The sequence below is a fragment of the Callithrix jacchus genome, chromosome 3 (genome assembly GCF_049354715.1).
Source record: "Callithrix jacchus isolate 240 chromosome 3, calJac240_pri, whole genome shotgun sequence".
In the NCBI taxonomy this organism is placed as follows: Eukaryota; Metazoa; Chordata; class Mammalia; order Primates; family Cebidae; genus Callithrix; species Callithrix jacchus.
In genome coordinates this window covers 172,639,540-172,666,688 of record NC_133504.1, presented here as the reverse complement: position 1 = coordinate 172,666,688, position 27,149 = coordinate 172,639,540, and the positions used below count along the sequence as shown (strand labels likewise).

Genomic DNA, 27,149 nt, shown 5'->3' with positions numbered 1-27,149 from the left:
CTAAAGCACGTAGGTGTTCTATGTACCCAAATGGGGAGTTCAAATTCCAGAGATGGTTATTGCAAACCTTGACAATATTTTTAGGACTTCTAGACATATACACTGATGAATTTAACCAGTTTACAATATTAATAAATTTAATTATAAATTGATAAAATTCATTGGTTTTCAAAAATGTAATTGGCTTAAAAGACCACAAAGGCAACTACTGCTTTCATGAACAAAACATGCAACCCAACGAGCCCAGCAGCCTGGTGGCCTGGAAACAAGCTCCGTGGCTGGGAGTCCAGTGAGTCCATGTATGGAGGATCTATGAAACTGAGTTACCTGAATGGTAAGCTGAGCCTGCTGTTGGAACACATTCTGTCCACTGCAGGGGTAAACCCTTCCTGCAAGGTGCTCCTCAGAAAGCCTAAACAACAGAGGCTAGAGACCTCACTGATCTCATAGAAAGAATGACTCAATATGCATATTTGTTTGGGTGTGTGTGTTTGCTAAATAATGCGTGGGCTTATTTGATCTGAGATTTGCTTTCTTTATAACATAAAGAGAAGACTTGGTTAATTATATGACTTACTGAATTATCCAGGTTTTATGTCATATAAAACCCAAGAGCAAAGTAAGAGAACAAATAGCCTTCACCATTCACTAATGGTTAAAGCTTACCAATCCTTGCCAACTATGCATTCTCTAGTTAACCTATGCTCATTTGCAACTGGTTGAGAGAAGAATGGGGACACGATAAAATTCTAAGTATAAGGAGACCTCAGAGCAATGGGAGGAGAGACAGAAAAGTCCCACAACATGGAAAAAACAGCAGGAAGGTGTTTAGTGGAGTTAACAAATGCTTCACACTTTGAAAACTGTGAGCACTAAGGGGAAAACTTTAGTTTTAGAATTAGAGATAAAATTCATTTTTAAGGAAAAAAATTAATAGAATGGCAGCAGAGTGGAAATATCCAGAAAAAAGAAATGATTAAGAACTTACTGAGTTCTTCTGTATAAAATATCATGCCAGGTTTTGTTAGAAAAACACAATATATAAAAAATTAGCTGGGCATGGTGGCACGTGCCTGTAATCCCAGCTACTCGGGAGGCTGAGGCAGGAGAATTGCCTGATCCCAGGAGGTGGAGGTTGTGGTGAGCCGATATCGCGCCATTGCACTCCAGCCTGGGTAACAAGAGCAAAACTCCAACTCAAAAAAAAAAAAAAAAAAAGAAAAACACAATATATAATACAGACTTTCTCAATTGTAACAATATTTGCACTGGGGATTTCTTCAACTGCAAAAGGAGATGTTATGAAAAAGTCGTGTCCAAGAGTAACGAAACACAAAGAAGTTATTATTTCTTTGGTTGCCCATTCACTTACTCTATATCACTATTATTCTGTTCTAATTTATTTACTTTATCCAGTTTATTCCACCTTCTTTTGATAAAATAGTACCAAGTTCTCTCTTTAGGTAATACTACATTTTCGCTATGTGGCTAACATAGTGACCATGTGACTGTGTGATATATACCACCAAATCTAACCGTGGGCACAGATTGGGTTGAGACAATTGATACAATGCTTCAGTGATAATAATTGATTCAGGGATGAGCCTGTGGCTAAATTCAGGGCAATGAGGATGAGGTTCAGGAATTCTATTAGATACCTAAGGAACAGAGGTCATCTTTTTTTTTTTACCGTTGATAGAAGGAATTTAAGTTCAAAACCAAAGTTTTTTGCACTACTTGAGGCTGAGCCTAGAATTTCCAGATGTTCTCAATCTGAAAACCAGAATCAAAGAAGAGGGGCAAAAGGAATCAGGTGACATTATTTTAGCTGCTGAATTAAGCCTTACCCGAAGCTTCACTCTTAGTTTCCAAAAGTTTAGACATGTTTTTAAACTTTTCATCTATATAAGTTAATATATCCTTATTGTTATATAAACCAGTTTGATTTTAATTTTCTTAAACTTGACTTTTTTTTTTTTTTTTTTTTTTTTTTAAGCCTTAATGAAGAAATGTCTTTCAGAGCTTCTGGAAAAACCAAGGTAGTATTGAAAGTTTATGAAGGCAAACAGTGGGCTAAATCTAGAAAAGTCGTTTGGAACTAGCAATAAAGGGCCCTCCAAGCCTCCAAGGTATTTAAATTAGCTACAGATTGGTCTTTTAAATTAGTTAATCATTCATTCCTCTGTGCTCTTAACACCTGCTCCTTAGACCTCCATTGGTTACTGATGTTGCCCAGTCCTAGATTAGAGCTCATTGTTTAAATGTTTCTTTTACCCACTAGATTGAATAAAAACTCCCCAGCTTTTTTGAGGACAGAGGCTATTTCTTACTCAAACTACTAACCTCATGTGTCCTAGCATAAAGCCTATTGCACAGTAAGTAGTTGTAGCAGGGAGGAATGAGGTGAGAGGATGTATCATTCCGTTTCCATACTGCTATAAAGAACTGCCTGAGACTGAGTAATTTATAAAGGAAAGAGGTTTAGTTGACTCACAGTTCAGCATGGCTGGGGAGGCCTCAGGAAACTTCCAATCATGGTGGAAGGTGAAGAGGAAGCAAGACACCTTCACAAGGTGGCAGGAGGGAGAAGCGCCTAGCGAAGGGGGAAGAGCCCCTATAACCGTCAGATCTCGTGCAAACTCACTATCCTGAGAACGTCACAGGGGAACCGCCCCCATGATCCAAATACCTCCACCTGTCTCTTCCTTGACATGTGGCGATTATGGGGATTGTAATTCAAAATGATATTTAGGTGGGGACACAAAGCCTATATATATCAGAGCATTATTTTGGCAAATCCACTCTGGCAGCAGTGGATTAAGACTGAAATGAAATAACAAGGAATGAGAGAGAAGCTAATTAGTTATGCATTTGAGTATTCCAGAGAGAATAGAAAAGGGCTCAGAGAAATAACTCAAGAAAATGTTAAAATCTAAATTCAAGCAGCCCCATGAATAAAAGGACATGGTCACAGCAATAAGTGATCATACAGTGTTTCTTTTTCCTGTTCTCTTTTATTCATGTAAAGTTCTTAAAACTGTTGCCCATGGTAACATTCAGTGGAAAGCTGACCAGCATTTGGACACATCTATCAGATCAAACATTGATGAAAAAGCCCGTATCTTTCTTTTTTCTAGAGTCGATTGTTCTAAATATAGATGGGATTGGGTTTCTTAGAGCAACAGAAGTGACAGACATTGAGTTGCACTATTGACAATGTCCTTTTCCTCCCCTAAATACAAGCAAATTTGAAATTAAAAATAGCATAACCCCAAAGAGATAAATGTTTAAAACATGTCAAATGTTTTCCAGTTTTAGAGGGTTGATCTCACACCTTCTCCCATGATAGCATGATGGTGAGTAAAAAGAGGAATGATCAATCAGAGGAAGCACTGGTCTTAAAGCAGCTTTAATGCATTTGAGTAAGAGATATTACTTTCTAGAGTAAACTTTAGAAACAGCTCCAGTATCCATTGTCACAGCTGATTAAGAAAATTTTCGAAAGAATCAGTCTTAAAAGGCAGCACACACCTCATCTCATTTATAAAACCCTTTCAATTTTATAAATTTTAAGGTAATATCTCATTACTTCAGAAAACTTGGAAAATACAGAGAAAAAAACACAAAGCGTAATTACAATGTAATCTCTTAATGTAACTACGGTTAACACATTTTTTTAATTTTTTCTTTTGAATATTATTTATATGAACACCACCATGTACAAACTTACACACTCTGTGTCTTTGCTTGGAGAAGGCTTCCCTGACTTTCAATTTGTTATTTCTTCTCTTCCCTGTGTCCGCTATTCGTTTTCCCTAGCATGCTGGTTTTTGCTTTGTAGAACTTAACACCATTTTTATCAGTGGTTATATATTTTTTTATGCCAGTTTTCCACATGAGGGCAGAATCACGGTTGTTTTTTCAATATTGCCTACCCAACAGGAGGCAAGTGGTTGGCACATGGCACATGCTGAAGGTAAACTATTAAAGTTTTCAGGCACTGTGGTGCAGGGGTTCAAGGCAGCAGGCTGTGCAGCTAAGCTTCCTGGGTTTGCACTCTCTGCGAAAGGCAGAATACTGCCCTCCCAAAGACGTCCACATCCTGATTCTCAGAGCCTCTAAATGTGTTACCTCACATAATAAAAATAACTTTGCGGGCATGACTAAATTAAGTATCTCAAGATGAGGAAATCATCTTTAGGGTATCTGATGGGTCCATAGAAATCACGGGGGTCTGTATAAGTGGGATGCAAGTGGGGCAGAGTTAGAAAAAGGCAATGTAATCATGGAAGCACAGAGAGAGAGAGAGAGAGAGAGAGAGAGAGAGAGAGAGAGAGAGAGAGATACTAGAAGGGCCATGCTGCTGACTTTGAAGATGCAGGATAAAGCCACAAACCAAGGAATATAGGTGGCCTCTAAGAATCTGGAAAAGACAAGGACAAAGATTCTACCCTAGATCCTCCATAAGAAACCAGCCCTGCTAACTTATTTTAGACTTCTGACCTCCAGAACTATAACAGAATAAATCTGTGTTGTTTTAAGGCACTATGCATGTGGTCATTTGTTCCAGCAGCAGTAGGAAACTAATATGCCTGCTTTGCATATGAATGGTCTCAGCACTTCAATCATTCTCTCTGTGCACCAGTTTCTTCATCTGTAAAACAAAGAACAAAGCGGCACCTGCCTCACAGCATAGTTTAAGTCCATAAATACGTGCAAAGCATGTAGAACAGTGCTTGGTACATCCCATATTGTCAATAAATATTGTTTTTAAAAGTATATATTTCCAAACTCCTTTCTAATTCTTTAATTTACCAATGCAGTTTATCAGTGTTAAATTTCTCAATCTTTATTGCTTAGTTGGTGAATAGGGTATGTGTGTGTGTCTTTCTTGATATCAGTTTTTAATTTTAATTTGACCATTTAGTTAGGTCATCTGCTGGGAGGAGGAAAAGCCTTTAGTCATCTTTATTCTCTGGTTCACCCTTAGCTGCCCACTCCTTGCCCACATTGGAGATCACAGTTGACCCTATAAAGCTCCTAAGGCCACCTACTTATCAGCCAGGGAATCTTCTCTAGTCAACCTCACATTCCTTGCATTTGGGAGAAGAAGGTGATTGCTTTTATCAGCCTACATCTGGATTCCCTCTTTCTGTCTGTCTTGCTTTTCAGTTACCTCACCCTAACTTCTAAGAATCTGCTCAGCCATTCAAAATGATGCTTCGTGTTGTACCTGTCTCCATCATGTTGGGCTGTGGTAACAAAAATATCACAGACTAGGCACTTTAAACCACAGAAATTTCTTTCGCACAGTTCTGGAGACTGGGAATCCCAAGGTCAAGGTGCTGGCAAATGCCATGTCTGGCGAGGGTCTGCTTTCTGGCTTGTTGACAGCCATCTTCTTGCAGAGAGGAAGAAAGAGCAATCCTGTGTCTCTTCATTTTAAAATAAGGGCGTCAATCCCATCACGAGGGCCCCATCCTCATAACCTAATCTAAGCCAAATTACCTCCCAAAGCATCATCTCCCAATGCCATTACACTGGAGACTAGAACTGCACCCTATGAGGTTGGGTTGGATACAAACATTCCACCCATAACAGTCTCTTTCACTCTACAGATAATCCCCTATTGGTTTTTCAACTTTTTTACAAATAATATAGATTCTCCCTCTCTCTTCCAGCCTGCAGTGCAATGGTACCATCTCAGCTCATTGCAATCTCCACCTCCTGGGTTCAAGTGATTCTCCTGCCTCAGCCTCCCAAGTAGCTGGGATTATAGGCACACACCACCATACCTGGCTAACTTTCATATTTTTAGTAGAGAAGGTGTTTTGCCATGTTGGCCAGGCTGCTCTTAAACTTCTGACCTCAAATGATTCACCCTCCTTGGCCTCCCAAAATGCTGGGATTATGGGCATGAGCCACAACACCCAGCCCCAATTTTTCAACTTTACAATGATGCAAAACCATCACAACTTTGAAGTAATATACAGTATTCAATAAATTACATGAGCTATTCAACACCTCATTATAAAATAGACTTTGTGTTATGTAATCTTGTCCTACCATGGGCTACCGTGAGTGTTCTGAGCATGTTTAAGGTAAGCCAGGTTAAGCTATGATATGTGGTAGGTGAAGTACATTAAATGTATTTCTGACCTAATGATATTTTCAATTTACAATGGGTTTATTGGGGCATAATCCTATTGTATATTGAGGAACATCTGTGTTTAACAACTCCAGAGGTTACTGATGCCCTGATCCTTTATCCACCTGAGGTCTTCAGGTTCTCATATTAGTGTCCTTATTTTCACTTTTACTGAGACAGTAGTCCTCAGGCCTGTATAATAAAATGATAAAATGGAAGAGCCTTTCAACCTAAATTTTGTAAACTCGGGGGGTTAGAGATGTCTCATGTTTGAATTTGGGGTCTGCAACTCTTTAATCCACAGGGAAAATGATGATATGCCCATGTTACCTAAGACAATCCCAATTTATAACAATTAATCCAGTATAATTAGTGGAATTCCCTGCTGGTTTGTATAATAACTTCTGTAATCACTGAATCTTGGATGTTGAATGAGTCCCTTTATTCCTCATCTGTAAAATACAATGACAACATCCTCTCATAGGATGCTGGGTGCAGTAACATGAGCAATAATTATGGTGCATAGCAGATGCTTGCTGTAGGTTAGATTCATTCCTTTAAATAATAACTGAGCTCCCTCAAACCAAGAAGAAAAATACAGTCAGACTAGGGAAACTGATTAATTTGATTTAGAAGAAGGTATTTAAAAGCAGGGTTTAGCTGGAGACAAGACAGGCTTAGTCAGCATGCCAATGGCTTAAAGCTAGGAAGTAGGGTCATAAAATCTCAGCAATAGATGAAACTTTACTCATTATCAAGTCTCTTCCCCCTGCTTATACAAAAAGCTGCAACAATCTGTGACAGAGCCATCACCTAATTATTAATATTAATGGCTAACATTTATAGGACATGGTGCTAAGCACCTCAGGTGGATTACTTTAAATCTTCTTTATAAGAACTCTATAAAGCAGATACTGTGATTGCCTCATGTAAAGATGAAGAGACCGATCTATGGTTACCTGAAATTTGCAAGTTCATGTAGTCAAAATTCAGTATCTTCACTTTGGGTGGCTGAGGCAAAAAAATTGCTTGAGGCCAGGAGGTCAAGACCAGCCTGGGGAACATAGAGAGACAGAGACAGACAGACAGAGAGAGAGAGAGAGAGAGAGACAGACAGACAGAGAGACAGAGAGATAAAGGGAGAAAGGGAAGAAGGAGGAAGGAAGGAAGGCAGCAAAGAAGGAAGGAAGGAAAAAGAGAGAAAGGAAGGAAAAAAGGAGGGAGGAGAGAATAATTCAGAGGCTTGCCTACTAATGAGTTTTTGGTTGCCACATAGGATTTTGATGAACAATTTATAAACCTGAAATTTGTATTTGAGGAGTTCAAAATGTCCTTAAAATGTCTAAATAATTTCCAAGAGTTTCCTTATTGTAAAGGATGCCTTATTTTTACTGATTTTATTTGGCAAATGTTACTTCCTACTTGCTAGTAGTTTTTAAAATCACAATGAAATGCTATAATATCCCGAAACATAATAGGCAATGACAAAAATGATACATTGGATATTTTTTCCAGAACAATCTATTGGTTTCAGGGCCTGGGAGAATGTGTTACCTATCGAGAAATTTACAATGCAATGAATAGATAGTTATGAAGGTGTAGTGAAAATTGTTCAGGGTTTCACAGATGGAACAACTTCATTCAAGTTGATCTGAAATAACTCACTGTGTGAGTCTGAACCAGTAATTTTTTTTTTTTTTTACTCTGCGCTTTAGGTACCCTTTCTGGAAAACGAAAGATGGCTTAGATTATTACTAACCCCTTTTTAAGTTTAAACAGCCTCTGATTCTCTGAAATATGGCCTAGATTCCTTGCAAATTGTCAGTTTGGCAACAAAGCTTGGTGCTTAGAAAAAGCTCAGGGCATTCAATAGAATTCAATTTTATATTTCACAGATGGAAACTAATTGAAATTATGTAGGTAGATCAAGTGTAACAGCAAACGCTTGCACCGCCATGTAGCAGACCTTTAGCCCAGAACTGCTTCAGTCTGTCAACAGCACTGAGCATGTTGCAGTGAAGTCGGTAATCATCTGTCTTCCCTACAGAAAGTCATTGCTGAGAGCAGAGTTTTCCTGGGTCAAGGACGCCAGGTTGCTTATTTTGAGAGGGATCATGGTCAGGATCTTGCAAACCAGAAGTGCTTTTCCGGTTCTGCATTAATAGATGTTTAACTTGTCCCAGAACAGGGGCAACAGTGCCAAAAGGGAAGCGTGCCCACCAGCAGGACTAGACTATGGCCTGAGACTTTGAAGACTTCTACTTTCAGCTTCTCCTGTCTGTATCGTGAGCACCTGCACCTCCAAGAGCTTCTTTGAAGCAGCAAATGGTCTGCCTGCTCCAGCTCCACTTCATAGCTCTTCTCTCTTTTGTGGCATCTAACGAGGATTACCTCTTGCTGCTTTTTCCTGCTTGCATCTGTTCATTTATCTTAAGTTCCAAGATGGTGACATCTGCCCAACTGGTCAGCCTGAAGTGGCTCTCTCAGCAGTTAAGAAACAAAACAAACAAACAGAACCCCAAAACCAACTAGTTATCAAAATCAATTCCATTCTAGTTATTTATTGATTGCATGTAGGATGCTTTACCCCGTGTTTGAAGCTGGATGTTCACAAAGGATTCAGATACATCCCTCCCTCTTCCACGTGGAGCCGACAAACTCCTGGAGGAGTAGACAAATCAACTATCCTTTATTTCAGGAGATGGACTAGGTTTTCTAGAACAGAGCTTCCCAAACTATATATGGTGAAGGATCAACTTTGTTCCCTATTTATTTGTTTGTTTGTTTGTTTGAGACAGAGTTTCAATCTGTCTCCAGGCGCCAGGCTGGAGTGCAGTGGCATGATCTCAGCTCACTGCAACCTCCACCTCCCGGGTTCAAGCAATTCTCCTGCCTCAGCCTCCCGAATAGCTGGGACTACAGGCGCACGCCACCATGTGCAGCTAATTTTTATCTATTTTTTAATAAAGACAGGGTTTCACCTTGTTGGCCAGGATGTCCTTATTTTTTTTTCTGTCTAATTCTTTGTACACTGATACTTTTGTAAAATACAAAATAACACTTACGTATACTGTGACAATATCACATTGCTGGGATTGCTTCTAAATGCTTACATTCAATTTCTGTATTTTGTTGTTGTGAATGGGTAGGCAACAATTTGCAAAATAGCCTGATACGGTTTGGCTCTGTGTCACCACCCAAATCTCATCTTAAATTTTAACCCCCAGTGTCAGAGGTGGGGCCTAGTGGGAGGTCATTGAATCATAGGGGTGGACTCCCGCCTTACTGTTCTCATGATAGTGAGTGAGTTCTCATGAGATCTGATGGTTTAAAAATGTGTGGCACTTCGCTTCTTGCTCTCTCTCTCTCTCTGCTGTTCTGCCACGGTAAAACATCGTTGGTTCCCCTTGTTCTTCTGCCATGATTGTAAGTTTCCCAAGGCCTCCAGCCATGCTTTCTGTTAAACCTGCCGAACTGTGAGTCAATGGAACTCTTTTCTTCATAAATTACCCAGTCTCAGGTAGTTCTTTGTAGCAGTGTGAGTATGGACTAATACATAGCCCCTTCCTGCAGTCAACCACTGGAGTAGCACTTGAATGAAACAGCTTAAATAAAATGCAATTGAAACACACACTTAAATTAAATGCTAGTGAGTACACAGTTCATTCTGCCTGGGGTATGAGCTCTATATATCTCATGGAGAAACACCAGAGAATATCTTTTAGTTCTCTTCTTCCTTCATCTTTGCGTCATTCAAAGCCAGCAACTACCTCAATCTTCCAGTCCAGTTTTACTTTGCTTCGATCGATTGCAACAAACCTGGTGATCTCTCTTCTATATCACACTTATGTTCTTTTGTTAATATCATTTTCTCCTCCTGCCCCTTATTCAGTCATTCTGGTTCCTCAGCCTGGTGCTGTCCTTATACTCTACACTGATTCCTCATACTTCTTCAGAGCCCCTCTTGATCAGGTGAAGCTCTTCACACAAAGGCAGATGGCTCTGAACACACTGCTGCTCTGTGACACTCCTGAAATGTCTGTTCGCATTGCCATTCAAGGACTCCTTAATCTAATTCCCACCTAACTTTTCAGTTGTTCTTCACCACAATGACAGAATCAGTTTGCAATGCTGAACCGAAGCTGCATTATTTGCTGTTTTCCACGTGGATCCTGGACCTATATACCTTCTGGCCTATAATCATGCTTTCCCCCCTTCTGCTTTAAAGGTTACCCCACATTATCATCATTTCCCAATGCCCTGACTTGCCCCACTTATCCAACTTCACGAATAATGCCTATTTTTAAATAACTAGTTTCAATGCCACATCTATCAGGAAATCTTCTCCAGATATCAAACCATAGTTGTAGCAATAGCTCAATCTGCTAATTCCCAATGTATTTCATTTTGCTTCCTTTCTGCTACCAGGTAGGGATTATCTGTCTTCAACTATGGTGATTTGTAGGCACATCACTTATCATCCATGCAGGCTTTCTGAGGTTAGAATTCATGCATTACTTACTCTCTGCCTCACACAGTGCCCCGTTTTGACCCTCATTTAATTGACTATTCATTTGCAAACACAGACGTTTTTGAACCTACAATGTGCTGTTCACATCTTACCAACCTTGTAAGAACTTAACATCTATTGGGAGAAATCAGACAACGAACAGATAATTATCAAGCTATTTGGTAAATGCAGAGTATTTTGCACTGCATAATACAGGAGATGCAGAGAGGATGCACAGCTCACAATACAGATGAGCCACGTGTTCAGGGAGTCTTCTTTAGAGGGTACCAGTGGAGCTGAGAGTAAAAGATGAGCAAGCCCAAGACAGGCACCTTATAGCTATCTGATTGCTGTTCTATTTAATTTGGTTCCTTTGCACAGTTCTGAGAGTCTCTCTCAGGTTTCCTCTCTGAGTCTTCTTTGCATACTTATGGGCAGCTGTAATCATTTGTCTATGATTTAGAGTCCATTTAACCAACCACAGTTTCAAATAAAGCAGTATAAGCAACTCTATTGGGTTGGTGTCCCCCCAAAATTCATGTCCATCTGGAAGTAAGAATGTAATCTTTTTGGAAATAGGGTCTTTGCAGATGAAATTAATTAAGATGACCTCATTCTAGATGAAGGTGGTCAAATCCAATGACTGGTGTCCTTATAAGGAGAGGGAGACTTGAGGAGAGAGAGACACACACAATGGAAATACAGCCTTTGGATGACAGAGGCGGAAACTGGAGTGATATAGCTATCAGCCAAGAAATGCCAAGAACTGCCAGCAACTCGCAGAACCTGAGAATCCAAGAAAAAATTCTCTCCTGGAACCTTTGCAGAGTTCATTCCTCTGCTTGTGATTTCCAGGTTTGATCTCACCCTTGCAGCCTCCAGAACTGTAGGAGGATAATTATTATTTTTAAATTAAATTTTATTTTATTTAAGTTCCAGGATACATGTGCAAGATGTGCAAGCTTGTTACATAGGTAAATGTGTGCCAGGGTGGTTTGCTGAACCTATCAACCCATCACCTAGGAGTTAAGCCCCTCATGTATTAGCTACTTATCCTGATGTTCTCCCTCCCCCCACTTCCCTGTCAGGAGTGGGGGGAGGGAGCGTGTTGTTTCCCTCCCTTTGTCCATGTGTTCTCATTGTTGAACTCCCACCTATAAGTGAGATCATGTGGCATTTGGCTTTCTGTTCCTGCATTAGTTTGCTGAGGATAATGGCTTCCAGCTCCATTTGTGTCCCTGCAAAGGACATCTCATTCCTTTGTATGGCTGCATGGTACTCCATGGTGTATATATACCACATTTTCTTTATCCAGTCTGTCACTGACGGGAATTTGGGTTGATTCTGTCTTTGCTATTGTGAATAATGCTGCAATGAGCATACATGTGAATGTATCTCTATAATAAAATGCTTTATATTCCTTTGGATATATATTCAGTAATGGGATTTCCATGTCAAATTATATTTCTGGTTATAGGTCTTTGAGGAATCACCATATTGTCTTCCACAATGCTAATTTACATTCTCACCAACAGTGTAAGAGCATTCCTATTGAGAGAATAAACTTATAAGGTCTTAGGCCACCCAGTTTCTGAGAATTTGTTACAGCAGTCGAAGGAAACTAATATAGTAGCCTCAAGAGATAATGCATGTACATTCTCATTCTTAATTTGGCCTGATCATCATAGAAATGTCTTCTTTATTGTCCTAGATGGCTCAATTTCTACAGAGCACTCTGCTGATTTTGCACAAATTGGAGGCATGACAAAATTCTCTTAAAGAGCTATGAATTTATTCGTTTTCTTAATGCAATAAAATTAAGTAAATGAATCTCATTTAAGTTTAAAAATATTGTTTTATCACATTTTCCAAGTATTAAACTTTTACATTCTTTGCATCTATGTATGTTCCTCACACAAAGTAGTTCCAGGTTTGGTATACATTTTGTAAAATTGTATCCAAGGTGCCCCTTCCCAAATCATACTGCTTAACTGACTGGGAAATGGTACTTTTTTAGGGAAAATATCCAAGTTTGTGAATATGTACAGTAAAAATTTTTATTAAAGTGCACCATAAAGATGAAAGTTCTAATATTACTTAGAACTCTGCCTTGATATTGGGTTGGCTCTTTGGTAAAAAAGAAATTGAAATTACTCCTCTTTCTGGTAGTAATAGGAGGCCATCGAGTTCCTCTCAGTAGGCTTATCATATGCATTTACAGGAAGATATGAAATGATAACAATTCTGTTTAGAAGTTTCTGCCTATTCTTGAAAACATCACCGTAGCATTCATTTCATTTGACAAAGACATGAAGCCATTTGTCAGGAGGCAAAGGAGAGGGTGGCAAGAAACTTGAGATTGCAATAACATCAATAATTTGTGGAAGCTCAAGTCTACTTATTGTTAATGTTCAAACCTTGTGCCACAGATGCTGGACTTTCCCAATCCCTGGCCAATGTCAAGACATAGACAAGTGTGTGCACTCGATCAGAGGAAGAAAGGAAACTGGCCGATAGACAAGGGCATAGATAAAGTGTATAAACGAGCTAATAATGCTTTATTCAATCAGGTGAAATTAATTATTCTTTACCCCAATGCTTGTATTTGAATGGGAGCCTTGATTCACCATTGCTGATAAATTGCTGGGAAGAATGAATGCCTCTGTGTTCAGACCCCGTCATCTGTTGGAGATAAATGTTTTTGTTCTTTTGCACAGGTACAAATGCCCTAACAAAAGCTTTAACTTTGATAGTGTACAATATCTGTGTCACTCTGAAAAAGGTGCTGTACACACAGAAGAGAAATGTAATATCAATTTGTTGAATTTTAAAAATAGACCTATATCATGCTTTAATTAATATGACATTTTAATCTACCTATAAAATGGTTCCTTATCAATGGCTATATTGCCATTGACTTTATCACTGACTATACAGATAAAAAAGAAGAAATTTAATACAAGGACTTGATTAGCAATTGTTAAAATGATTGGCTACTGGGACTATGTCTAAAATAGGCAAAATATGTCCAAATTAAGAATTATCTTTTACATATAATTTGATTGTTTTAATGTCTATCAATTATGAATGAAATATAACTTATTCAATAAATCATTTGAGAATTTACTATGTATTAGACACTTCTGTAGATCTGGGATTTAATTCATTGCTGATAAAATTAAAGAAATCTCTTTCATTTGTTTATTCATATATTCAGTCAGAAGCATTCTTAGAGCACAGATCCTGTGCAAAGCATTGTGTTAAGAGTAATTTTTTTCCTTCAAGCAAACTTCCCAGTCTAGTACAGAAGATGGGTAAGAAAGTAATTAGCTAAAATACAGTAGGATATATGTGTGCATGAAGTGCAATATGATACGTGTGGATATGAGGTGCCATATGACATGTGTGTACATAGGAATAATACTGAGGTTTGGTGATAACAGCACAGGGGAAGCAGTGAGAATGAGAGGGTTAGCTCTGGGGGAATGCAGGGCTCAGTGAAAGGGGCAAGGAAGGTGGAGAGGTTCACTGAAGAGGTAACACTTAATCTAGAATCTGAAGGATGGTGAAAACTTTACTAAAAGAACATCAGAGACAAGAAGTATTCCAGTGAGAAATAAAAGAGAAAAAGGAAGCAGTAAAGTTGGAAACTTACTAGCTTGATATCACTGTTAGTAACATGGTAAAACCCCATCTCTACAAAAAGATACAAAAATAAAAACTTAAAAATTGTTTATCAGTCATACTTTAATGTACTTAATTTTGCATTTTATCTCTATTCCCTAAACTTTTATTTAATTAAAGATTGTATAAGAAGCAACTCAAACTAGGCATATGTAACTAATACAGAGGGCAATGTGAATTTCACATGAGGAAGATGAGTTTCATTAACAAAGAACTGGATGGGTGGGATTTATATAAAAGTATTGATACAACTACTTTACTTTTCATAATGTAAATTTCATTTATTTTTCCACTAAAACATATTACAACCATTCAAATGAATGAATGGAAATGTAGCATTTGAGTGACTCCACTGATTCCCCCGCCTTCAAATGGTTTTTGGATTCTTATATTAACCAGTCTTGAGATAAGCTTCATTTTATGCTGATTTAGAGAGTGTTTCAAGATGAAATGTCAGCAAGCCTTATCTGCAAACACCAGATCCAATAAGTTATATCTGGTACTAAAAATCAGAAACTGACACAATTTTAATTAGCCTCTAGTTAGTGAATACATATTTAATAAATGGTCACTTCAGCTTACTATTTAAGATATACATTTAGTGGGTACAAATTATTCTCTAAATTATAGCACTTTGTCTTCAAGAGCATATTATAAAACCACAGAGATGAACATAAACATTGAAAATTCCTGAAGATATGTAACAAAATGTTAATCAGTAAATAATTCATTACATGCTAAAAATTTAAACATTCAAAGTGTTAGAGAAAGATAACAACCCTTTCATTCTTTTATCCTACAAAAATTACTTGATGCCAGAGCAAGGCTGGGGGCTGTGCAAAGGTGCTGAAGATATAAAGGGAACAAGATAGACAGGGTGCTTGTCTCCTGGAGCTTATTTTATAACAAGGGAGATAAATAATGAACAAACACATATATAAATGAATTTGGGCACTTACAAGTGCTATAGCTACAATCAAATAAGTAATAACATAATAATAGAATTTTGGTCCACATAGATGTCCAGTCTCTGAGCATAAAGATAACCTAATTTAATTATTGATCCTATCAAGCCCTCACACTTTCAAAGTAGCTGCCTGTAGAAGATAAAAGGATTCCTGCACTCTTTTACACATTCTATCCATCTGCAGCAGACAACAGACCCCATGTAGCAAAAATTTCTTTCTGAAATCCAATCTCATCAGCAAGTTACTCAGTGAAATAAAATTTGTCACCAGAAATTTTCCCATCCCTTTTAGTCTGTTGACACTGCTTTCTTGTCCTGAGTTTTGAGTCCTGTTGATTTTTCTTAAGCAACCCCAGGTGGGGTACAATTTTATTAGGGAAGGCTTCCTGGCTTCCATGTAAGAGTGTGGAAGGTGAGGGCAGATTGAACTTGAAAATAGGGACAGAAAAGTTACTTCCTAATAGTGCAGCCACCTGAAAAGTACCTTCCACACCATTTCTGAACACCATGCAAAAACATGATGCCTTGTAGGGAGCCATGCCTCAGAACATTATTGAAACACTTGTTTCTTAAAAATTTACATTTGCTTTTATGTAGATGCTTTTCTTCTCAAAGTCTACTGTAAGAAATTCACGAGATGCAATCAGATTTTTATCTATAAGGATGTTCACTTCATTGTAATTTATAACACTGAAAATTGCAAAATAAGAACCAAAATAGGCCAAAATAAGGGACTGGTTAGATCAATTAATATATGTCCTTATTTTGAGTGCTTATAAATGTGGAATACTGTAGAGTCACTACCAGTTATATTGCTAAAGAATATTTAATGACATGGAATCCTGTTGATGGTATAGACTTTGGTAAAAAGACAAAAAGAAAAAAGAATTTTCGATACAGTACGTACAGCACAATTCAAGTTGTATGCATGTTCACAGAAAAATTAGTGAGCAGATACATAATCAAAAATTAATCGTGGTCAATTGAGTAAATTACAAAGCAATAATAACATTTTTGAGACATTTCTTAAGACTTAAAATTTTTTTTTCTAAAGTTGATATGGGTTATCTTTACAATCAGTAAAAAATGTTATTTTGAAATGCTTCTTTTGAGTGATGAACAATACTTGAAGAGGAAACGAGTTTATCCTTTGACACTTAATTGAGGGGATAGAATCAAACCAGAGGCACTTGGCTGAGTCATCAGGTAAGGAAGGTGAAGGCAAGAGGTGGAAGCACAGAAAGGAGCTCATCACAAACTCCAGTCTTTGCAGAAGAATAAGCAAGATGATGTGAGGAGCTGTTGAGAAATGACACTAATGAGTCATAGAGGCATTGGGAATTGGCTTGTGGGGTTTTAATTCAATGTGAAGAAATTCAGTGTGGAGGATTTGTCATTCTCTATGATGAACTGGGCATTATTTTTATTGTTTTCTTTTGTTTAAAGCTCCAAGTGAGGCCTTGAGGTACCAGCTAGAAGTCCCAGGACCTGAGTTCCAGGGCTTGGATTTGCGATCAGACATGGTGTGGACCACTTATCCAAGAAAGCTGCAGTATGCTCATCTATATCATGGGATTGAGAATGTCTTCTTATGTTCCTCAACTCTTGGGGTTGTTGGGAGGGCCAAAGAAATGTGGAGCACTTCTCTGAGCATATACTATACACCAGTAACCCAAAACAACTACCCAAACAAGCCTACATTAAAAAGAAAAATCTTGGCAATCTGTAAACACTGCATGTAGTGGAGACCTTGAGCAAATACTATGCATTTTTTGAGACTGCCTCAGTACCATCTGCAGTAAGATAAGGATACGAATAGTCATGGTGATTAGTTTTCTGTGTCAACTTGACTGCACCAATAAATGTGCAGATAAATATCATTTCTGGGTGTGCCTGTGAAGGCGTTACCATGTGAGATTAGCATTGGATCAGTGGACTCAGTTAAGTAGATTGCCCCCTCCAGTGTGTTTGGGGATCAATCCATTGAGAGCTTGAATAAAACAAAAAGGTAAAGAAAGGGGGAACTTATCCCTGTGTATTCTCTTGCCTGCCTTTCCTAGCTGAGAAATTGCTCTTCCCTGACAATGGACTAAGATTAACATCATTGGCTCCTCTGGTTCTCAGACCTTTGGAGTTGGAATGGAGTGAAATCAAGGGTTTTCCTGAGACTACAGCTTTCAAACTGCAAATCATGAAACTTCTCAGCCTCCAAAATTACCTGACACAATTCTTCAAAATAAATAAATCTCTTTTTTACACGTGTGTTTTTTTTTTGTGTGTGTGTGTGTGTGTGTGTGTGTGTGTGTATCCTATTGCTTTGTTTCTCTGGAGAATCCTGATTACTACAACAATAACCAGTCAACAAGTTGTTATGATGATTGAATGTATCAATTTATACAAAATACCAAGCAGAGCAACAAGCACACATTAGTGATCAATATTTGTTATCACTGTTATTATTATGAATATCAGAATCATAGATATTACTCTCGATAAAGTTATAATTTTCCTCAAGGTGATTCATACTGGTAGCTGATAGTTCCTTCTGGTATATTTATTCTGTGAACAATAGTAGCTTGTCTACAATAGAGGCCTCTCTTTATGATATATATAAGAAATTTTCATTAATTTATTGTGATCATCAAAGGTACAATAATGATTTTAAAGTAGAGGCTGCTTCAGTTGGTACAGAATATTTTACAGAATGGTTTCACAGGTAGATGGAGTTATTTTTATTGTTTAAAGATAGAAATAATGAGACAAATTTATAGTTTTGTGGAAATATCTTTGTTTGTTAATTATTAAGCAGATGGCATTTTACACAAGCTTTCATAGAAGCCTACTGAAACATGGATTGGCTTCCTTATACCTGGGCTTATCCCCTATGTACTACAGAATGGTTTAGAACCTGGGAATGCCAGAATTAGAATGTGGCATGGAGGTTGCCTAGTCCACTTCAATCTGTTGTATAAACCCATTTATTAGAGCCTTATATGGAGTAACTGCAGAATGAGAAACTCTCAACCTGTAATTATCAGTTGCATTAAATACTTTCCACAGTGCAAGAAACAATACACAAACAGAAGCAAATTTCTCATGTACACTTATTCTTCACTAACTAGTTACATGAAGCTGTTCATGTCCCTTGATTGTCTGAGTATAATATTACTGATGATTATAAAACCAAAAATCAACAAAACCTTGTTTCTTTGGAGAACTTATAGCATGCTAGAAGCCATGTTGTTTGGAGAAAATTAATGGTCAAATTTTTTTGGAGAAAAAAATCACATGTACCAAGCCCCAAAGGTGAGGAGTATAGACTTCACAGCAAGATCATCAAATGTATCAAGAGCTCAGCAAGTTGTAGCAAACATGGGCAAATTGCTAGAGAGGGAAGCACTTGCCAAAATGGCTTTCCAGAGAGGAGTAAGAAACTTAGCACTGGCCCATTTGGTTAACACAATATTTTAATAAAATGTTCATTTTTATTACCATTCATTTTTTATTTTATCTTTAGGTTTATTGATATATAATAGTCATAATAGATTGAGGGTACACGTGAAATTTTTATACCTGTATAAAATGTGTAACGATCAAAGCAGGGTAATCGGGATATTCATCACCTCAAATATTTCATTTTTCTTGCTTGTGGAAGATTAAGAGATCCTGGCAAAGCAATGTTTGCTGCCACGTTTCCACCAAAACCAAGCTATAGATGGCAAACACCACTCCGATAACAGTTTCTTTATACATCATTCAGCAATCTGAATAGTTTATTGCTGCATTTCAGATAGACTAATGTTTGCTAGCCATGATGCTACATTACAATAACAGATATTCTACATTTACGACAGTAGCAAGAAATAATTTTGGAAGAAGATGTTTGCAATTGACTATGGATCCATTCTATTTATAATATTGAATATAAACCTGTTAATCCCACAGAGAGGAAAATGTCTTTTCAGTTAAATTCTCTATCAAGCTGAGATATAGAATGTTAATTCTGCGCCAATGTTGATGAATTCTGATTCTAAAAATATTTCTTTGAATGCATCATGAAATACTTAAGTTTCAGGTTTGTTGAAACAATTAGAATATGTTTCAATTTTTAGAACAAATGCTTTATTAAAATGCACATTTAAATGAGACACATCTCTAAGACCTGCTACTCTAAGTTGCTAAGTCATCAATAACAATAATTAAAGCTTACATCTCATTACTAATAAAGTGACAGATTGAATACTGCTTATGCACTACTAAACTTCCACTTTATTTTAGAAAAAAGTATTAAATGCTACTGAATCAAAAGTCAACATTGATTGATAATTTTTCTGCATCTATTACATGAAGGCTATGGCCAAATTAGGGATAAAAATAGAGAAACAAATGTCTTTCTAACCTATATGAGTAACAACCCAGGGCATGAGTATTAACGTGATGAAGATGTGGGCTCATAACTCAGCTTCATGACTTACAAGCTATTTGACCTAGGACTGCATTCTTTAGCTTAGCCTTATTTTTCATTAAATGTCACCATTTGTGCCTACCCCACTAGGTGGCTGTGAGGTTAAAATGAGAAAACACATATCATTTTCTTGCTTTTCATCAGGGAGTGAGACATAAACTGTTTCTCTGTAGGGTTACTCTTATCTTAGGCCTTCACTGCCTGCCTTGATCACAGAACATTCCTTCATTACAAGCACCTTTTCACACTTAGAAGAATTATACTTGATCATTTCTTCCTATTTTTGGGTAAGAAGGTAGATATTGCAAATTTCAATATAAGTTCCATGAATGCAATGACTCTGCGTTTTGTTTGCTTTTGCTTTGCTTTTTCATTTTTACTCAAGCTTGTGTATTTTGTGTTTCTGCTGTGACTCTCATATAATAGGTGCATAGTGAACACTTGTTTAATAAACAAACATGTAAAATTCCTGTCGGTCATGAGTGATAAGTTTTTAAGAGGGGAATAAGGTTCAAAACTAACAATGAAGGGAAGATGAGAAGAAGTGGAAGACAGGAGACGCTTCTCCTGGGGCAATACCAAGAATGAGAGTATCTGGGGGAAGCATGTGGCATACAGACCCAGACAGCCATGCAAATCCTGTCACTAACAATGAAAGCTTTAGTGAATGCATCCACAGCATCACTTTGAAATTCAAAGACAACATGCAGCTGGGGCGTCATCTACAAGCAGCAACATTTCTCTACTGATACCATGAATTATTACATAAAAACCAGCAAAGGTAGACAAGGGTGGTCTTTAGAGATCTTGCAAATACCCCCAGGAGTTTGCTTAATGAAGAGGAAATATTCTGACATATGACAGAAATCTCATAACCAGATGTAAGCATTCTATTAAAAAAAAGAAGGATTTTTTTTAACATACAGAGTGAGCTATAGCTCTGTGGAACACCATAGCTAATTCTGCTGCACATTAGGCAGAAGAAGAGAACCGATTCTTCCAGTCTATAGATGGGTCACAGCCACATATGCAAGAGTGGTCTTTCACCCAGAAATGTGGAGGCCCACAGAGCATCAGCCCAGGACACCCTTTCCCTACACACAGTGTCAGAAATACATGGTCCTGGGTGCACATACAATAATGTAAGGGGTGAGAGCTGTGGTCACTAAGAGATTGTTTTCTGTATTTAAAATGGGAGCAACCATACTCAGGTGTAGCTTACTCTTGCCTAGTGTGGGCATGAACTTGGTGTCACCAAATTTGATTTTCTTTTCCCCAGAAACATCAACATAGGCTTTGGGAGATGGTCTAAAGCTCTTAACTTGGTTGCTGGCCTGAGAGAAGCAGAGTTAGAATAAGTGAAGTATACCCAGTTAGGAAAAGCACACTATATAAAGATCGTCTTTAAAATAAACTAGCTTCCCGCTTTCCTGAGTCTCAAAAGACAGACTGCATGGCAGCCCCAAGAGCTGTTGCAATCACGCCAGTCCAGAGAGGAAGAGACCAACACAACCTTCAAACACTTCCAAGCTTAAGCTGATTTTGTCAACTGGAATTTAGTTTTTGAGCAGTTGTCATTTGAAGCATTACTGCAAAATACTTCGGAGTCCTAAAGCACCATCTTTGAAGACCTGATGACTGCCTCATTGGAGGACGACCATTATCGGTTTAGGCCACACAGTTGCTATGAGTTGTTTTTGATTGATGCTATTTTTGCATTTTGTTTTTTCCTCAAGCAGCAGGCAGTTTTGATACACCTACTTCTTGCCAGGCACTATGTTAGCCTTTGAGAGGTTGGAAGCGCTAAACACAGCACAACGCTTCCATTGTCACAAAATAAGGATGCTGGGCCCACCGATGTAAGGTAACAGAACTGCCACTGAATAAAAGGGTTTGATGGTAAAAGTTGAAAAAATAATAAAAAAAAAAAGAAAAATTATTTCTTCAAGAAAGGAGAATGTAAAATTGGACCTAATTTTTCTTTTTACTAGCACTAATAGTTAAAATTCTGTTCATAAGTGAAACACAGACTCTCAGTTATTATCATTTAAAATGCAATTATGAAAATATTATAAGTAATTTCTCATTTCTTTTTGTCTTTTGTCTAAGTTTCTCTACATTATTTATTAATTAGTTCTTGCAAGGATCCCAAGAGATAAGGATTTTATTACTAATATCCAGGTTGTGGAGACTTTAGTAGCTTAACCCAAATCAGCAAAGTTAAGATTAAAATAGGAATGAAATGAACAAGGGAAGTTATTTTATTGTATAAATAAATTTCAGAATTGGAAGAGGCTTTGTAGAGTAGCTAATTCAACCTTTGCATTATATAAAATAAGACTGTGAAGATGAGTGACCATGTCAAGCCTTTTTTTCATTGACTTCGTCAGCTTGATGAAAAGAATAAATGAAATAATACATATCAAGTGCCTGACAGGGCGTCAAGCACAGATTAGGTACACATAATAATCACTTCTTCCCTTTCCTCTTCCTTTACTGATTCTCTGCTCAGCAGTGGAGGATTTTCAAAGTATGGGGCATATTAATATGGCAATGTTATTTGAAGGTGTTCATTTGGAATATGCACCAGTATTTTCATTTAAATTTGTTCACTCTTCAAATTAGCATGGTGCTCCAAAAGGTAACAATACTTTGGCAATGAATATGTGCCAGTAACTTGGATTATTTTAAGGCTTGTACAATATTTATCTATGAAAAATATTTTCCCTTGAAATATTCAATAAGCACATAGTCATTTGCTTAATTATTCCATCCAAGCATAAAAAAGCTTCCCAATGAACAAGAGCACTGTCTTGTGACAAAGCTTATTTCTGTGTCTTTTTAATAAGAAAGGGTTCAGAATAGTGATTTCTTGATATCCATTCAGGCTTTGAAAAGAGATCTTATCCAAGCAGTACATTTTCTAAAAGTGCAAAGAAAGTGGTACACTCTTCAGAAAGGGAGGAGGATTTCTTTCTTTTTCTTTCTTTCTTTCTTTTTCTTTTTTTCTTTCTTTCTTTCAGGAAGAAGTTCTCTACAAAACCACAGGTGGACAGAAAACTATCTAGATAATGATACTCTCACACAGATCTTAGGACTGTTAAAAAGAAGAGGGAAAAAATAAAAACACATATGCACAAAACTGCTGATAACCATAATAAAAATAACACAGAACGTCTCCAGACCTGGAAAGTTTAATACATAATGAAAGTTCTTCCTTATAGTTACATGGCACAATTATTTTGTATTCAGATCTGAAATTTGCATTTTCATAAATGACAATGAATATTCTGCTGTAGCAGATGCTTAATCCATTTAATAAGTGCAAGTCACTAAAGAGTCCCTGTCTCATGAAGTGGAAACCTACTATTTGGCTGAATTTTCCTCTGGTTTTCCAGGAGGAATATGCAGGATATAAAATTTGATACTGACTTCTTCATGGTATTGAGAGTGATAGTTACGTAAAAACAGATCTGGTCTTTGTGACTTTTCAAACTAGATTTTTACTTAGATTATAAGCAGAATACAGATTTTCATATTATTGGCTGGTGATTTTATGGGATGGGGGATTTAACAGAGCTGCGATTTAGAATTAACTGTTTGATTTTCTAAAAAAAGAGATAGTCAACAACTCCCATAAGAGATCTGACCCAGTAGGTACCTAAAGCGAGGCTTGAGAGGCTGTATTTTCTATTTTAAATCTTCTCAAAAAAAGGTAGAAATAGATATCAAGCACATGATTAAATATATGAATATATATTAATGTTTATGTATTACACACATACATTTTAAATATACATATACCAATATGTATATATACTATATCACATAAATTATCCATAAATATGTCCTTATCTTGATGCATAAAAGTACATATATACAGAACTGTTCATGATAGCTTTTTTTAATTATTGAAGAAATAGATTCAATTTGAATGGCCACCAGTGGGGAATATGTTCAAATGAATTATGATACGGCTGTATAACGGAGTGCCATGTAACTGGTAGGAACACAGTGTTATATTTATGCAGTTGAAATGGAGTCAATAAAAGCTATCCAACCAATCTATCTATATTGTTAGATTATGGTATATTGTATAACCAGGTAGAAAATTTTAGGAAAATTATACAGGAGAGGAGATCTTTATTTTCATCTTAATTCCTTCTCTGTGAGCTAAATGCCATTTTTTTATTTGTATTTTCATGCATTACTTTTTTTACTTTAACAGATAAATTAAAATGTACACAGCAATTCTGATGTTCAGCCAACCCAGAACACTGTGGCCCTCATACGACGTTGGGGTGCTAGAACAAGGGTAAATCACTAGAGTGTTGTTCCATCAACCAAAAATGTTAATACTAGTTTTGCCCAGGGGGAAACTGTATTCATTTCGTACTAAAAATGTTTCAAAATAGTTAAAGTTTCAAAACACTTTTGAAAAGTGTTTTGAAACTTAAAATGTTTTGAATCATAAAGCAATCTTGAGAGCAGGTAGCCTGCTTAAAACATAACTAAGGTATGTTTTAAGTAACTACCTGAGGTATATTTAAGTAGACTACCTGCTCAAGGTGGTTTTATGATACATAGCCATTATCATGACAATGAAATAAAATGAAATGTGATGAGAAAGTGAACCATTCCACATCATCGCCTAAGTAGAGCACCATATAAAGACCTGATGTAACACCGATAATGTTAACACCCCTGTGTGATGTCCAGCTAAAAGTAATAATAATAAAAAATGTGAAAAATTTCCCCATGCTGTCAATCAATAATGATGTCATTGTGACTGTGACAGAAAATGCAATCCAGGCGGTTGATAGTACTAAATTAAAAATAGCCATTTTTTCCTGTTGGCATATCCTTTTTTTTTGGTCATAACTATTACATGCTAACCTTGTAATGAAAGGACAGAGAGGAAATGGGGACCAATAGCAAGTACTCTCTAGAAGCCTAGAGCCTTGGGTTCCATCTTAAAAGATAAGCATTGAGCACATCACTTAATCTCTTGGCATTTCAACTTTCCTATCATCTATGAGATGAGAATAACACTTGCCATCTACCCTATAGAAGAGTTGAAAGGGATTCTGAGGCAGTCCATGGAAAGTACTTTGAACTTCTCAGAAGTAAGCTTTTACAGAAGTACAAAGCCTCACATCAAATGACACACTCATACCTTTGTGTGACATCAATGAGTGTTTCATAGATAGGATAATGCATAGGTCTGACACTGAGTATGCTTTATCATTAAAATAATTTCTATAGCAATTTCTCTTCTTTTTACCTGGACAGCATTCAAATGCAGCCTTGACAAATCTTATACTGCTCCTCAGATTACTGCAAGGGTCTCTGAGGCTCACTTTTGGCTCGCGCAGCTGTGTTAGTTAGCCAACAGGTATAAAATGTGGTACTCCCTACTTCTACCTATAGGCATTGCTAGAAAGTTATCTTCTAAAGAAAGAAAAGTGGAATAAATTTTAGTAGGTTATTTATGACGCCATGTGTTATGGCCACGTTTGACACAGGACAGGACTAATTCATTCAAACTCCTTGTTAGCACCAACCCCTTCTGAAATTACAGCTCTTTCTCCTCCTATCTAGTCTACATTATTAAGTACCACCTGTGTAGCGAGCCCTATAGAGGAATGTTCCATCAGTCCTGGAAAAGGAATTTCTCTACAAAAGAACATTTAAAGTACATAGCCATTCAAATCTTTCTTCAATACTTTGAAGATAGATTCTTAACACTGGCTATGTATTAAAATCACCTGAGTCCACTGGAGAGGGGCTAAATCACAATTTCTGTGGCTGTTACTGCTGTACAGAGATATTTTATGAGATTCCAGCCATGCGCGTTTATAGCAGCACTACTCACAATAGCCAAGTAGTGGAAACAGCCTAATGTCCATTCACAGAAGAATGAATAAACCAACTAGATACATGGGATGTTATTCAGACATAAACAAATGGGTTAGATATATGGGATACACAGGGCAGATATATGGGATATTATTCACATATAAAAGAATAAATGGATTACTGATATGTTACCACATGAATGAACATCAAAAATCCTATACTAAGTGAAAAAAAAAAGATGCAAAAGGTCACATGTTATGTAATCCCATTTATGTGAAATATCCAGAATAGGTAAATGTGTAGGCACAGAATTCAAATTTGTGGTTGCCAGAGGCAAGGGAGAGGTGAGAGATGAGGGACAACTGCTTAATGAGTATAAATGTTCCCTTTGGGATAAGAATATTTTGGAACTAGATTGAAAAGGTTGATGCCTGACATTGTAAATGTATATATATATGCATACATGCATACATTCAGACATAGATTCATAGGTATTTACTTAGTAATCTGTGCTGAGATTCCTGGTTTCAAGCATGGTTGTTGCACCAGTACCATTGCGACTGTACAGTGCTGGCTCTGTACTAGGCAACCCTATCCATTACCTGTGCATTTCTCAGTGTGACTTAGGGAACATCACCTGAAGTACTGAGCATCTTACATGAGCATCACCTGAAGTATTTGCTTGTGACAAATGCATATTCCCAGGCTTCACTGAAGACCTACAGACTCATAATCTCACAGGAGTAATAGGCAGGGTTATGCATTTGAAATCATTTCTCCAAGTTATTCTTACGCATTACATTTTTTACTTAGTTTTAATCAACAAATAAAGATGCATGAAGTTTTAAAGCCCTAAGCTGTACTTTGGACTTGTCTTTACTCTTCCCTATTTATCATTTTTTGAGCTTTTCTCATGACCTCCCTCCTCTGCTTAATGCTGACTCTCCATCATCTCCTTTAATCTTCACTGACAGCGATCTTCATTTACAGGAGAGAAAATTAAGGCCGAGTAGAGGAAAATGAGCTGTTTCCAAGATTTCATATTTAGGAACTGGAAAAACCTGTAATCAAACTGTTGCTTTTCTCAAACGCTCTTAAACACTTTACTTCTTAACACCTTATCCCTTCCAAGGACTAGTTCCTGGTCTCTCATTGACCCATTGTCTCTTTCTTCTAATATTCCCTGTAATCCTCTCAGTCACCAGATAATCACCCATCAACCATCAGCCCCAGACTTATCAACCAATGAACTGCTATTTTAAATAATATTTTCTTGAAGTTTCCAGGTCTATTTGACTTTGGGTAAAATTGACTGTCCTCACTTTAACCTACTGAGACCAAATCAGTCTTGAACGAGCTACTCTAACCCCAGCCTGGCTGTTGCATTTAATCTTTGCACCTCCCTCTGCCCATCCTGCCCAACTCTAGAGGAAAACAAGGCCCTGCCTGTTCCCCATCCTTTCTCACTACCAGACCACCCTCCCTTCCAAGCCCATGCCCCTACTCTGGACTCTGT

At 37.3% G+C, this 27,149-nt stretch overlaps 1 protein-coding gene across 6 annotated transcripts in view; it reads right to left on the bottom strand.

Annotated features, from left to right (window-relative positions):
• The window catches only part of KCNIP4 (potassium voltage-gated channel interacting protein 4), a 1,202,281-nt gene that overhangs the window by 475,049 nt on the left and 700,083 nt on the right, over positions 1 to 27,149 (bottom strand). Inside the window, exon 1 of one of the 6 annotated variants that reach the window (XM_054253640.2) lies at positions 2,495 to 2,591. The exons of the other annotated variants lie outside the window; for them this stretch is intronic. Coding sequence (XP_054109615.1) covers positions 2,495 to 2,504 — 10 coding nt within the window. The 5' untranslated portion in view covers positions 2,505 to 2,591. Of the gene's footprint in view, positions 1 to 2,494; positions 2,592 to 27,149 lie in introns of those variants that run through there. 6 annotated transcript variants of the gene reach the window in all.